At 41.7% G+C, this 12636-nt stretch overlaps 1 protein-coding gene across 2 annotated transcripts in view; it reads left to right on the forward strand.

Moving 5' to 3' along the window:
• Window positions 1-12209, forward strand: part of LOC143767959 (uncharacterized) — a 29412-nt gene extending 17203 nt beyond the window's left edge. The window contains exon 7 of one of the 2 annotated variants that reach the window (XM_077256525.1): window positions 10051-12209. In XM_077256525.1, coding sequence (XP_077112640.1) covers window positions 10051-11390 — 1340 coding nt within the window. In that variant the 3' untranslated portion in view covers window positions 11391-12209. The remainder of the gene's footprint in view (window positions 1-10050) is intronic. The other variant, XM_077256526.1, reaches the window with a different exon arrangement.
• The last annotated feature ends 427 nt before the right edge of the window (window positions 12210-12636 follow it).

The raw sequence follows: 12636 nt of genomic DNA on the forward strand, positions 1-12636 counted from the left end.
CTTTTCTGTGTCGCAGAAAGACACGGTGGTTGGAACCAAAGATCTCAAATTTGGACTCATCAGACCAAAGCACAGATTTCCACTGGTCTAATGTCCATTCCTTGTGTTCTTTAGCCCAAACAAGTCTCTTCTGCTTGTTGCCTGTCCTTAGCAGTGGTTTCCTAGCAGCTATTTTAAGCTATTTTGCCATGAAGGCCTGCTGCACAAAGTCTCCTCTTAACAGTTGTTGTAGAGATGTGTCTGCTGCTAGAACTCTGTGTCGCATTGACCTGGTCTCTAATCTGATCTGCTGTTAACCTGAGATTTCTGAGGCTGATGACTCAGATAAACTTATCCTCAGAAGCAGAGGTGACTCTTGGTCTTCCTTTCCTGGGGCGCTCCTCATGTGAGCCAGTTTCTTTGTAGCACTTGATGGTTTTTGCCACTGCACTTGGGGACACATTCAAAGTTTTCCAAATTTTTCGGACTGACTGACCTTCATTTCTTAAAGTAATGATGGCCTCTTGTTTTTCTTTACTTACCTGCTTTTTTCTTGCCATAATACAAATTCTAACAGTCTATTCAGTAGGACTATCAGCTGTGTATCCACCAGACTTCTGCACAATACAACTGATGGTCCCAACCCCATTTATAAGGCAAGAAATCCCACTTATTAAACATTACAGGGCACACCTGTGAAGTGAAAACCATTCCCGGTGACTACCTCTTGAAGCTCATCAAGAGAATGCCAAGAGTGTGCAAAGCAGTCATCAAAGCAAAAGGTGACTACTTTGAAGAACCTAAAATATCTATATAATTGTCTAAGGGGTACTTCCGTCTTTCTGTCCTTCTGTCGGCAACTTCCGTCACAGTTATTCATTCGCTGATTGGTCTCGCCAGCTGCCTGTCATGGCTGCCGCGACCAATCAGCGACGGGTACTGTCCAGTTAGTCCCTCCCTACTCCCCTGCAGTCAGTGCCGGGCGGCCGCTCCATACTCCCCGCAGTCACGGCTCACACAGGATTAATGCCAGCGGTAACGGACCGCTTAATGCCACGGGTAACTCACTCCGATACCGCCGCTATTAACTCTGTGTGACCAAGTTTTTACTATTGACGCTGCCTATGCAGCGTCAATAGTAAAAGGATCTAATGTTAAAAATAATTTTAAAAAATCATTATATACTCACCTTCCGCTGCCTTTCCCGCTCCTCGCCACCCTCCGGTAACCGCTCTGTGCAAGCGGCAGGTTCCGGTACCAAGGATCGTATGGCAGAAGGACCTGCCATGACGTCACGGTCATGTGACCGCGACGTCATCACAGGCCCTGCGCGAGCAGGACCTGCCATGACGTCACGGTCATGTGACCGCGACGTCATCACACCCTGGGACCAGAAGCTGCCGCCTGTACCGCGCACAGGCGACAGAACTACAAGTATGGTGAGTATGTTAGAACTACAAGGAATCCCTCGGATCGGAAGGTGAGTATGTTTATTTTTTATTTTTTAACCTGTGACATACGTGGCTGGGCAATCTACTACGTTGCTAGGCAATATACTACGTGGCTACGTGCTGTATACTACGTCGCTGGGCAATATACTACGTCACTGGGCAATATACTACGTCACTGGGCAATATACTACGTGGCTCTGTACTGTATATTACGTGACTGGGCAATATACTACGTGTCTGGCCAATATACTACGTGGGCTGGGCAATATACTACGTGGACATGCATATTCTAGAATACCTGATGCGTTAGAATCGGGCCTCCATCTAGACATATTTTCAGTTGTTTCACACTTTTTTGTTAAGTATATAATTACACATGTGTTAATTCATAGTTTTGATGCCTTCAGTGTGAATGTACAATTTTCATAGTCATTAAAATACAGAAAAATCTTTAAATGAGAAGGTGTCCAAACTTTTGGTCTGTACTGTATCTCTAAGCTGTGCGTGGCTGATGGCTGTAATATACATTTATTCACGCCTGCAGGAGATGTGTTAGCATGGCTCGATTCCTGGATTCATAGCTTCACTCCGTGTTATAAATGACATTATGTTTTCGATCCTAAGAATTTCAGATTACTGCACAATCTCTCCTGAAATGGAGGCACTAATACTTTCTCTACTCTTCTGGACAGGACACTAAACTCTGCAGGGTAATCAATACAGGGGAGGACAATTTTATATTACAGGATGATTTATGTAAACTAGAAGCTTTGGCTGATAAATGGCAAATGAGCTTTAATGGGGATAAATGTAAGGTCATGCACTTGGGTAGAAGTAATAAGATGTATAACTATGTGCTTAATTCTAAAACTCTGGGCAAAACCGTCAATGAAAAAGACCTGGGTGTATGGGTGGATGACAAACTCATATTCAGTGGCCAGTGTCAGGCAGCTGCTACAAAGGCAAATAAAATAATGGGATGTATTAAAAGAGGCATAGATGCTCATGAGGAGAACATAATTTTACCTCTATACAAGTCACTAGTTCGACCACACTTAGAATACTGTGCACAGTTCTGGTCTCCGGTGTATAAGAAAGACATAGCTGAACTAGAGCGGGTGCAGAGAAGAGCGACCAAGGTTATTAGAGGACTGGGGGGTCTGCAATACCAAGATAGGTTATTACACTTGGGGCTATTTAGTTTGGAAAAACGAAGACTAAGGGGTGATCTTATTTTAATGTATAAATATATGAGGGGACAGTACAAAGACCTTTCTGATGATCTTTTTAATCATAGACCTGAGACAGGGACAAGGGGGCATCCTCTACGTCTGGAGGAAAGAAGGTTTAAGCATAATAACAGACGCGGATTCTTTACTGTAAGAGCAGTGAGACTATGGAACTCTCTGCCATATGATGTTGTAATGAGTGATTCATTAATTAAATTTAAGAGGGGACTGGATACCTTTCTGGAAAAGTATAATGTTACAGGGTATATACACTAGATTCCTTGATAAGGCGTTGATCCAGGGAACTAGTCTGATTGCCTTATGTGGAGTCGGGAAGGAATTTTTTTCCCCAATGTGGAGCTTACTCTTTGCCACATGGGTTTTTTTTGCCTTCCTCTGGATCAACATGTTAGGGCATGTTAGGTTAGGCTATGGGTTGAACTAGATGGACTTACAGACTTCCTTCAACCTTAATAACTATGTAACTATGTATGTAACATAGTAGCTCCAGTGGTCCACCATAAATGAGTGCAACTCCGGTTGAGTGTTTGAGCACTCCCCTCATACATACCCTGTTGTTGGGGATGTAACATAGTTTTTTATTCTATGTCTTTTTTTACCTGTTCATCTGTATGATAGTTTGATTGTGGTGGGATCGCCCTGCCTCAGTTATCTGAGTCTGTAACTCCGTGTTAGTCCTTATCACCTTTCCTACATCGGACGTAAATGTACGCCGATGTCAGACACCTTCCCTTTGATGTGGGCTCCGGCGGTGAGCGCACATATTTCCCGGCACATGTCAGCTGTTTTGAACAGCTGACATGTGCAAGGAACAGCCGCAGGTGGATTCGTGATCCACCCTCGGCTATTAACCCATTACTTGCCAAATTAGAAATTTTCATTTTACGGATTTTTCAGAAAAGGGCGTCTCAATATTCAATTAAAAATGACAATGACATGATTTTCTATTTTGCAAACATTCATTTTACAAACACAACACAAAAAATTGGACCTAATTATAAAAATTATAAAATCTTAGTTGCTAGAAGCAAAATATTAGGCGTCCCATAAAAGGTCATTGGTAGATAATGGGTTAACACGTTAAACGTTGACCGCAGCATTTAACATGCGCTTCCGGCAATCGCGCCAGAAATCCGTCCATCAATGACCCCCGTCACGTGATCATGGGTCACCGATGGGTTGGCATGACAACCAGAGGTCTCCTGGATACCTCTATGGTTGTCACTGCTGGCTTGCTGTGAGCGCCGCCACGTGGTGAGCGCTCATATCAAGTGAGTAATTCTGCTACATCCAGGTGATCAGATCATCGCTTGTATGTAGCTGTGCCGATTGGGTTATGGCAGCTTCCAGTCTTCCATGGAGGCTATTGAAGCATGCCAAAAGTAGAAAAAAAATGTTTTTAAAAATATTACAAAAAAAAAAAGTTCTAATCACCCCCCTTTTGCCCTATTTAAAATAAAACAAAAAAAAATCAAAGCACAAGAGGGGAGAGGCCAGCACTGCTTATGGTCAGAACGCAATACATAACGTGCAAATGCACATATTGATTTCTAACTGTATTACAAAAATGAGACATTTAGCAAACAATTGATCAATTCTATATAACAAAAAATAAAAATCAAACATACACCTATTTGGTATCGCTGCCTTCAGAATCACCCGATATATCAATATTAAAAAAGCATTAACCTGATCGCTAAACTGCGCAGCAAGAAAAAAAGTCGAGACGCCAGAATTATGTTTTTTTGGTCTCCACGACATTGTATTAAAATGCAATAACTGGCGATCAAAAGAACGTATCTGCACAAAAGTGGTATAATTAAAAACATCAGCTCAGTGTGCAAAAAATCAGTCATCACCCAACCCATGATCACGATAAATGGAGGCACTACTGGTATCGGAAAATGGCGCAATTTATTTTTTTTTCTTTAGCAAAGTTTGGATTTTTTTTTCGCCACTTAGATAAAAAACAACCTAGACATGTTAGGTGTCTATGAACTTGTAATGACCTGGAGAATCATAATGGCAGGTCATTTTATTTAATGAACATAGTAAGATATATATATATACACACACACACACACACACACATTATGGAGTATATGTATAATATATACACACACACCTTCCTTTACTATGTGTAGACATTTATTCTATCTATTCTAACCTGTCAGTGTGCTTTTACTGCACACTGCACTGAATTGCCAGCTTTTTTATAGGACACCGGCGCGTATTTTTCACAAGTCACACACATGGTCAGTGTGTAATCCGTATTTTTCTCACCCCCATAGACTTTCATTGGCGGATTTTTTGCGCAATATGCTGACAAACGCAGCATGCTGTGATTTTCTCAGCCCGTTAAATACGGCTGAGAAATATACGGCAGATAGGAGCTGCCCCATAGAGAATCGGTCCGTGTGCAATGCGTTGTTTTTCCGCCTCTCATACGTCTGTAAAACTCTCTAGTGTGACGCCGGCCTTAGGCTGTAGCACACAATGCGTTTTTGCTGGGTTTTTTTTTTACGTGTGTTAATGCTCCAAAAAACGCGATGGAATACTAAAGCAAAGTAATTCAATGACAATCCTGAAGTGTTCTACACATTATCAGTAAATTTCTGTCCGGATTTGCAGCGTTTTATTTTCTGCAGCATGTCAATTCTTTTTGCGTTTCTGCAGCATTTTTGACTCATTGACTTTAATTGAGTCAGTCAAATCTGCAGCAAAAACGCAGGTGTAAAAAGGTTTGCGGATTTGCTGCCAAAAACGCAGCTAATTGTCAAAGAGAATTAATGTCAGAAGGAGGAAGAGTGTGTGGGCGGAGAATATGTGCATGTGTCTCTGTGTGGGTGGAGAATATGTGCGTGTGTCTGTGTGTGTGCGGAGAATATGTGCGTGTGTGTGTACTCATGCGACGTGTATACCCATGCGTCATCTGATGGGACTACTACTCCCATCCGGCTACGTCTTTTGACAGGAGGTAATCGCTCCCGCAGTGTATCACTGAGCCGCCGTGAGAGTTGCTCTCACTTAAGGCATCGCTGCGTGGGAAAGTTCTCACACAGCGGTAGTGCCGTAAATGAGTGCATCAGAGTTGATGAACTCCGGTGAACTCTCACGGCAGCGCAGTGATACACTGACAGGAGGTAATTATTCCCGAAGTGTATCGCCAGAGGCCGGGTAGAGCAGTCACATCTCCTGATGTGACTGTTCTACACGTGAGATCGATGTGGGACACTCGGTATTAAATGGACTACGGTGGACAGGATAGTATTATATGTTGGTTTATCATTTTTTGATTGTTTGCAGGAGACAAGGGAGTTCGGAGATTAGGCGTTCAGTAAGTATGGTAAATTTTGATTCAATAAAGGAGTCTATGTGATTATTTCAAATAAAGGACTTTATTCTGGGTATCTGTGTTTTATACAATATCACTATGGATAGTAACGGATAGGTGTCTTATAGACGCCTCTTCCTTACTAACCTGTGGCCTTGATGTCACCTGATAATACAAAGGTGACATCAACCCCACAAATGTTAACCCCACTTGCCACCGCTACAGGGCAAGTGGGAAGAGCTAGGCTAAGTGCCAGAATTGGTGCCTCTATAAGATGCAACATTTTTGGGGCGGCTGAGAGCTGATGTTTCTAGCCTGGGGGGATGCCAATATCCATGGCCCCTTCCCAGGCTATTAATATCAACCCACAGCTGTCTGTCTAGCCTTTGCTGGTTTGATTTTATAGGGGGAACCCATGTCAATTTTTTTTTCTGGGGTTTCCCTGTAAACTAGCCAGTAAAGGCTAAGCAAACAGCTGTGAGCTGATTTTAATACTCGTAGCCTGCGAACCTTTGGCTATTGACTCCTTCTCAGAATATTAATATCAGCTGTCGGCTTTTCCTCTGCTGGTTATGAAGATTAAGTGGGAGCCCACACAATTTTTTTTAAATATTTTGAAATATAAAGATATAGCATTTCACGCAGATTTCTGATAATTGTTTTTTTGTTACAGCATATGTAGGTTAATTATATTAATACTCCTACATAGGCTGATGTGTGTCTGTCTTTATTTAATATTAATGAGGGTATCAGGCTGAAGAGGTTTAACAAGGAAATAACATCACAACTATTTTTTATTTTTTTTAATATATCTTTATTTAGCTCTTTGGATTCACAAAAATGCAGAAAAACCGCGCGTATTATCAGCTGCATTTTTCTGCCAAGAGATGCAGAAACCTTGCAGAAATTTCTGCAAGCAAATACGCAACGTGCGCACACAACCTTATAAATAGCTCTATTTAAAAGTATATTTCTTGTTGAAATTAATTTGATAGAAAATATTGGCCTTTACAATAGTTTATATTGCTAACAGTCCCATACTCTAATTACCCCAAAGAGGTTTTGCCGTTAGTTGCTCATTTTTTTTTTTTTACTTAAAAAGACTGTTAAGCTTGATTATTTCAGTAGGTGTGTTATATAGTCATAGTTTTGCCCATCATCCTTTATCTTCTTTAACCCCTTTACATCTGGACTTACACACAGATCCCTAGGCTTGGGCCACATTGATTCTTGCTTTTCAGTAGTATGAGATGGCAAGAAGAATAGTCAGGTAGTCTAACTGCAACCGTGAGGGAAGAGAAAATACAAAATGAAAAGACACGAGTAGTCAGTAAACAAGCTGGGGTCACAACTAGAAACAAATACACAAGCTGGGAGCTGAGTACAGAGGACTGAACCAGAGGAGAACTGTTATGATCCGGTGACCCTGGAGCCGCATGAGACTATCTCTGGAGTAGGTGGTACCTGTACTGACCGCAACCCTAAACTGACCGCAACTAGAAGTAGCCGTGGGGTGTACCTAACACGACCTAGACACCTCGACACAGCCGGAGGATTAAATACCCCTAAAGTTGGAAATGGGAATTCTATCTTGCCTCAGAGCAGAGCCCCAAAGGATAGACAGCCCCCCACAAATATTGACTGTGAGTTTAAGAGGAAGGACGTATGCAGGCAGAAAAACAGGATTTAGCAAAAGAGGCACTTCTAGCTAAATAGAAAAGGATAGGACAGAAATCTAAGCGGTCAGTATTAAAATCCTAAAAAATATCCACAGCAGATACTACTATAATCTACATCTAACTAAAGACATAGAATGTATATCTGCATCTCCAGAGAATCCAGCATGACAGGAAAATCCAAACAAAGTCTAAGCTGGACAAAAACACAATAAATTGCACTGAACAGTAAAGGCCCCGTCTCAAATAGCGATTTACCAACGATCACGACCAGCGATACGACCTGGCCGTGATCGTTGGTAAGTCGTTGTGTGGTCGCTGGGGAGCTGTCACACAGACAGCTCTCTCCAGCGACCAACGATCAGGGGAACGACTTCGGCATCGTTGAAACTGTCTTCAACGATGCCGAAGTCCCCCTGCAGCACCCGGGTAACCAGGGTAAACATCGGGTTACTAAGCGCAGGGCCGCGCTTAGTAACCCGATGTTTACCCTGGTTACCAAAAAAACAAACAGTACATACTCACCATCTGATGTCCGTCAGGTCCCTTGCCGTCTGCTTCCCGCTCTGTGTGCCGCCGTACAGTGAGAGCAGAGCGCAGCGGTGACGTCACTGCTGTGCTGTGCTCTCACTGTACGGCCGGCAGTCAGTCAGAGCAGGAAGCGGACGGCAAGGGACCTGACGGACATCAGATGGTGAGTATGTAGTGTTTGTTTTTTTTACATTTACGCTGGTAACCAGGGTAAACATCGGGTTACTAAGTGCGGCCCTGCGCTTAGTAACCCGATGTTTACCCTGGTTACCAGTGAAGATATCGCTGGATCGGTGTCACACACACCGATTCAGCGATGTCAGCGGGACCTCAACGACCAAAAAAAGGTCCAGGCCATTCCGACACGACCAGCGATCTCACAGCAGGGGCCTGATCGCTGGTACGTGTCACACATAGCGAGATCGCTACTGAGGTCGCTGTTGCGTCACAAAACTTGTGACTCAGCAGCGATCTCGCTAGCGATTTCGCTACGTGAGACGGGGCCTTTAAGCACACTGCAAGTATGCTGCAGGGACAAAAAAACAGACACTTATCTTAGCTGAATTGATAGCAGAGCATGAGGAGCCAGACAGAGATGCAATTCCTCCAAGAACAATTGACAACTGGCAATGACTAATGAATCCTGCAGACCTAAATAGTCCATTCAGAGCTGCAATCAGCAGAGACACCTGCCCAGGATTGCAATCCAGGGACAACTGCACTACCACTAACAACCACCGGAGGGAGCCCAAGAGCAGAATTCACAACAGAGAACAACCCTGTATCTTGCAGCTTCCGGCAATATGCTTCAAGCTTCAGTGGAGTGCGGTGCTTTCCAGTTGGCTGAAGTAGGGTGCAAATTACTCTAGCTGGACAGCGTGCACACCCAAACTGCCAGAATGGATGGTACCCCCGCCGGAATAGATGGTATCACAGGTTGCAGGCACCTTAAACTTGGTGGCTCGACAGTCTGTGCCCCCCAGAGCTTCTGGTTCTGTTGTCTCCTCCATTACCAGCGCCGCCTACAGAATGAATAAGCAGACGTCATATTAGCAGATCCCAGAGAAGATGGGACACAGCATTTGTAGAATCCCTAATATGACAATGTCGGAAAACCAGAGCAGTAGAAATCCCCATAAAGTGACTCCATTTTGGACAGTATAGCCCTCTGTGAATTAATCTATAGAAGTAGTGACAATTTTGACTCCACAGCCACTTTCCGGTAATTAGCGTTCAGTGGATGTTGGAGAGTAAAAATTAAAAATATACCATTTTATTACCCAACACATAGTGCCCAGATTGTGCTCCAGAAGACACACGCACCATAAATTAAGTGAGTTCTTCTCGCTATAGTAATGCCAAATACATGGATGCTAAATGTGGTTTGGGCACACTGCAAGGCTCCGAAGCGAGGGGGAGATTTAACTTTGGAAGAGTGGATTTTGCAAGATTGGTTTATGGAAGCCATGTTGCTTTTCAAGCCACTACTAATGTAGAAACCTCTGTTTTTCCATTGACAGATGATGGACCTGAGTGGGGACTTGTTTTTTGTAAGATGAGTAGAACTTTTCATTGGTATTATTTTGTCTACATAACATTGGTGGCTTTTTATTCCATATTTGGGAGGTAGAATGAACAAACAGTTGAACACCACGCTCCACTGGTTCATGCCATGAGGTTTTCTATTAGACTGTCAACTGTCATTTTGTTGGTGAATAATTCAAATATTTTACATAACTTGCCATTATTAATGACAGTTTAAGTAGAAATGTTCAAAAATTAAATTTGAGGATATTTCATTGAAAAATAATAACTTGTTTTATTCTTAGCAGATTACTGTACCAGGAGATCAGAGGTGCCGCTGACATCTTCAATTTATAAATCAGATGATCTTGAGATCACACAGGATACAATTGAAGTGAATGTCATTATGCCAGATGTACCATCATCCCTTCACAGCAAAGATCTGTCTTCTGATCTTTTGAAACAGGTCCTGTCTTCTGATTCATTACCAACTACTAAGGAAAATCAAAGTCACAAAATAAGCTTTAAAAAGCGAACTGTTCCTAAACCAAAGAAGCCGATTTCATCTTCCGAATATGGAAATAGCATTCCCCTTGAAAAGTCTTTTATTAAACATCAAACAATTCACACAGCAGAGAACAGATTTTCTTGTTCAAAATGCGGGAAATGTTTTAACCAGAAATCAGATTTTGTTAGACACCAAAGAACCCACACAAGGGAGAAGCCTTTTTCCTGTTCAGAATGTGGGAAATGTTTTAACAAGAAATCAAATCTTGTTATGCACCAACGAACTCACACAGGGGAGAAGCCTTTTTCCTGTTCAGAATGTGAGAAATGTTTTAGCCATAAATCAGATTTGCTTAAGCACCAGAGAATTCACACAGGGGAGAAGCCTTTTTCATGTTCAGAATGTGGGAAATGTTTTAGCAAGAAATCATATCTTGTTATACACCAAAGAACTCACACAGGGGAGAAGCCTTTTTCCTGTTCAGAATGTGGGAAATGTTTTAAACAGAAATCACATCTTGTTTTACACCAAATAACTCACACAGGGAAGAAGCCTTTTTCCTGTTCAGAATGTGAGAAATGTTTTAGCCAGAAATCAGATTTGCTTAAGCACCAGAGAATTCACACAGGGGAGAAGCCTTTTTCATGTTCAGAATGTGGGAAATGTTTTAGCAAGAAATCATATCTTGTTATACACCAAAGAACTCACACAGGGGAGAAGCCTTTTTCCTGTTCAGAATGTGGGAAATGTTTTAACCAGAAATCACATCTTGTTATACACCAAACAACTCACACAGGGAAGAAGCCTTTTTCCTGTTCAGAATGTGGGAAAGGTTTTAACCAGAAATCACATCTTGTTATGCACCAAATAACTCACACAGGGAAGAAGCCTTTTTCCTGTTCAGAATGTGGGAAATGTTTTAACCAGAAATCACATTTTGTTAGACACCAGAGAACTCACACAGGTGAGAAGCCTTTTTCCTGTTCACAATGTGGGAAATATTTTAAACAGAAAGCGCATCTTGATCACCACCAGAGAACCCACACAGGGGAAAAGCCTTTTTCATGTTCAGAATGTGGGAAATGTTTTAACCGAAAGTCGGTTCTTGATCTCCACCAGAGAACCCACACAGGGTAGAAGCCTTTTCCATGTTCTTAATGTGGGAAATGTTTTATACGGAATGGTATTTTCTTAAAGGAATTGTCATCATGTTTAGCCTTGTTAAAATAAAAAAAATCATATTCACCTTCTGTGCCGGTGCTGTTTCAGTGGTATCGTCACTTGCATTCCTGGGACTCAAATATGAGGTTGTTGCATCACACTAGCCCTGTGTCCAATCAGCCTCAGTTTCACTGTCCCCACCCTCAGACGTATTGAACATAAACAGGAAGCCAGTACTGTGACTTCTCTTTGACTTCCTCTTATTGTTCGATTTGTCTGAAGGTGAGAACAGTGAAGCCACCACTAATTGGATGCAGGGCTCATATGACATAAAAACCTGAGCCGCCGAAATGCAAGTGCTGACACTGCTGGAACCGACCCAGCATGGGAGGTTTATAGAAGTGTTTATATTTTAACAGGACCAAACATGAGGAATGAGAAGTCAAAATCCCACACAGAGGAGAAGACATTATCATACCTAGAGTGTGAAAAATGAATTACTAGAAAATATTATTTTGTTGACCATCAAAAATAATTCAAACTATGTACGTTATTGACAAATTGTACAAAAACATTTAACGGACGTATTATTGAATGAGAGAGGGAAATTACTTTAGAACTTACTATATTTCTTAGACTATAAGACACACTTTTTTTATTAGATCATTTTATTAAGAAAACTACACAATAGTTTTTGCAAAGAGACATCAGTAGAACAAATATATTTTCAATGTTACATGATATCATTATGTTATTGTTGTACATAAAATACAATAAAGTTGTCATCTTCCAAGGATTCAATTTTTTTTTTCATTCAAACTAATACAACCCCCCTCCCCGATAACACTCCAGATAAATCTGTATTCATACTATTATTTTTTTATGATGTGATACATTAGAATATCTGCCATTCAGTTATCATAATTACTGTAGTTTACATGTGTACTTGCCCTTCTTATATAATTTCACCTGGATTGATGATACTACAAGTGTTCATGAAGCCAGAAATTGCCATGTGTCCTCTCAGGAGTACTCCAGATGGTAGGCCTGGAACATTCATCCAGGATCCTCAGGTGTTGTCAAATTTCCAACCAAATAATATTGTTTTGCTTATTTATTAACTCATTAACTGTCGGTGGTTGAGTGTCTGTTCAATGTTGTGCAATAAGTTTGCGAGCTTGATACAATGTTCGCAAAAGACCTACAGCCATTGTGGATTTAA

The sequence above is a fragment of the Ranitomeya variabilis genome, chromosome 4 (assembly GCF_051348905.1).
Source record: "Ranitomeya variabilis isolate aRanVar5 chromosome 4, aRanVar5.hap1, whole genome shotgun sequence".
In the NCBI taxonomy this organism is placed as follows: domain Eukaryota; kingdom Metazoa; phylum Chordata; class Amphibia; order Anura; family Dendrobatidae; genus Ranitomeya; species Ranitomeya variabilis.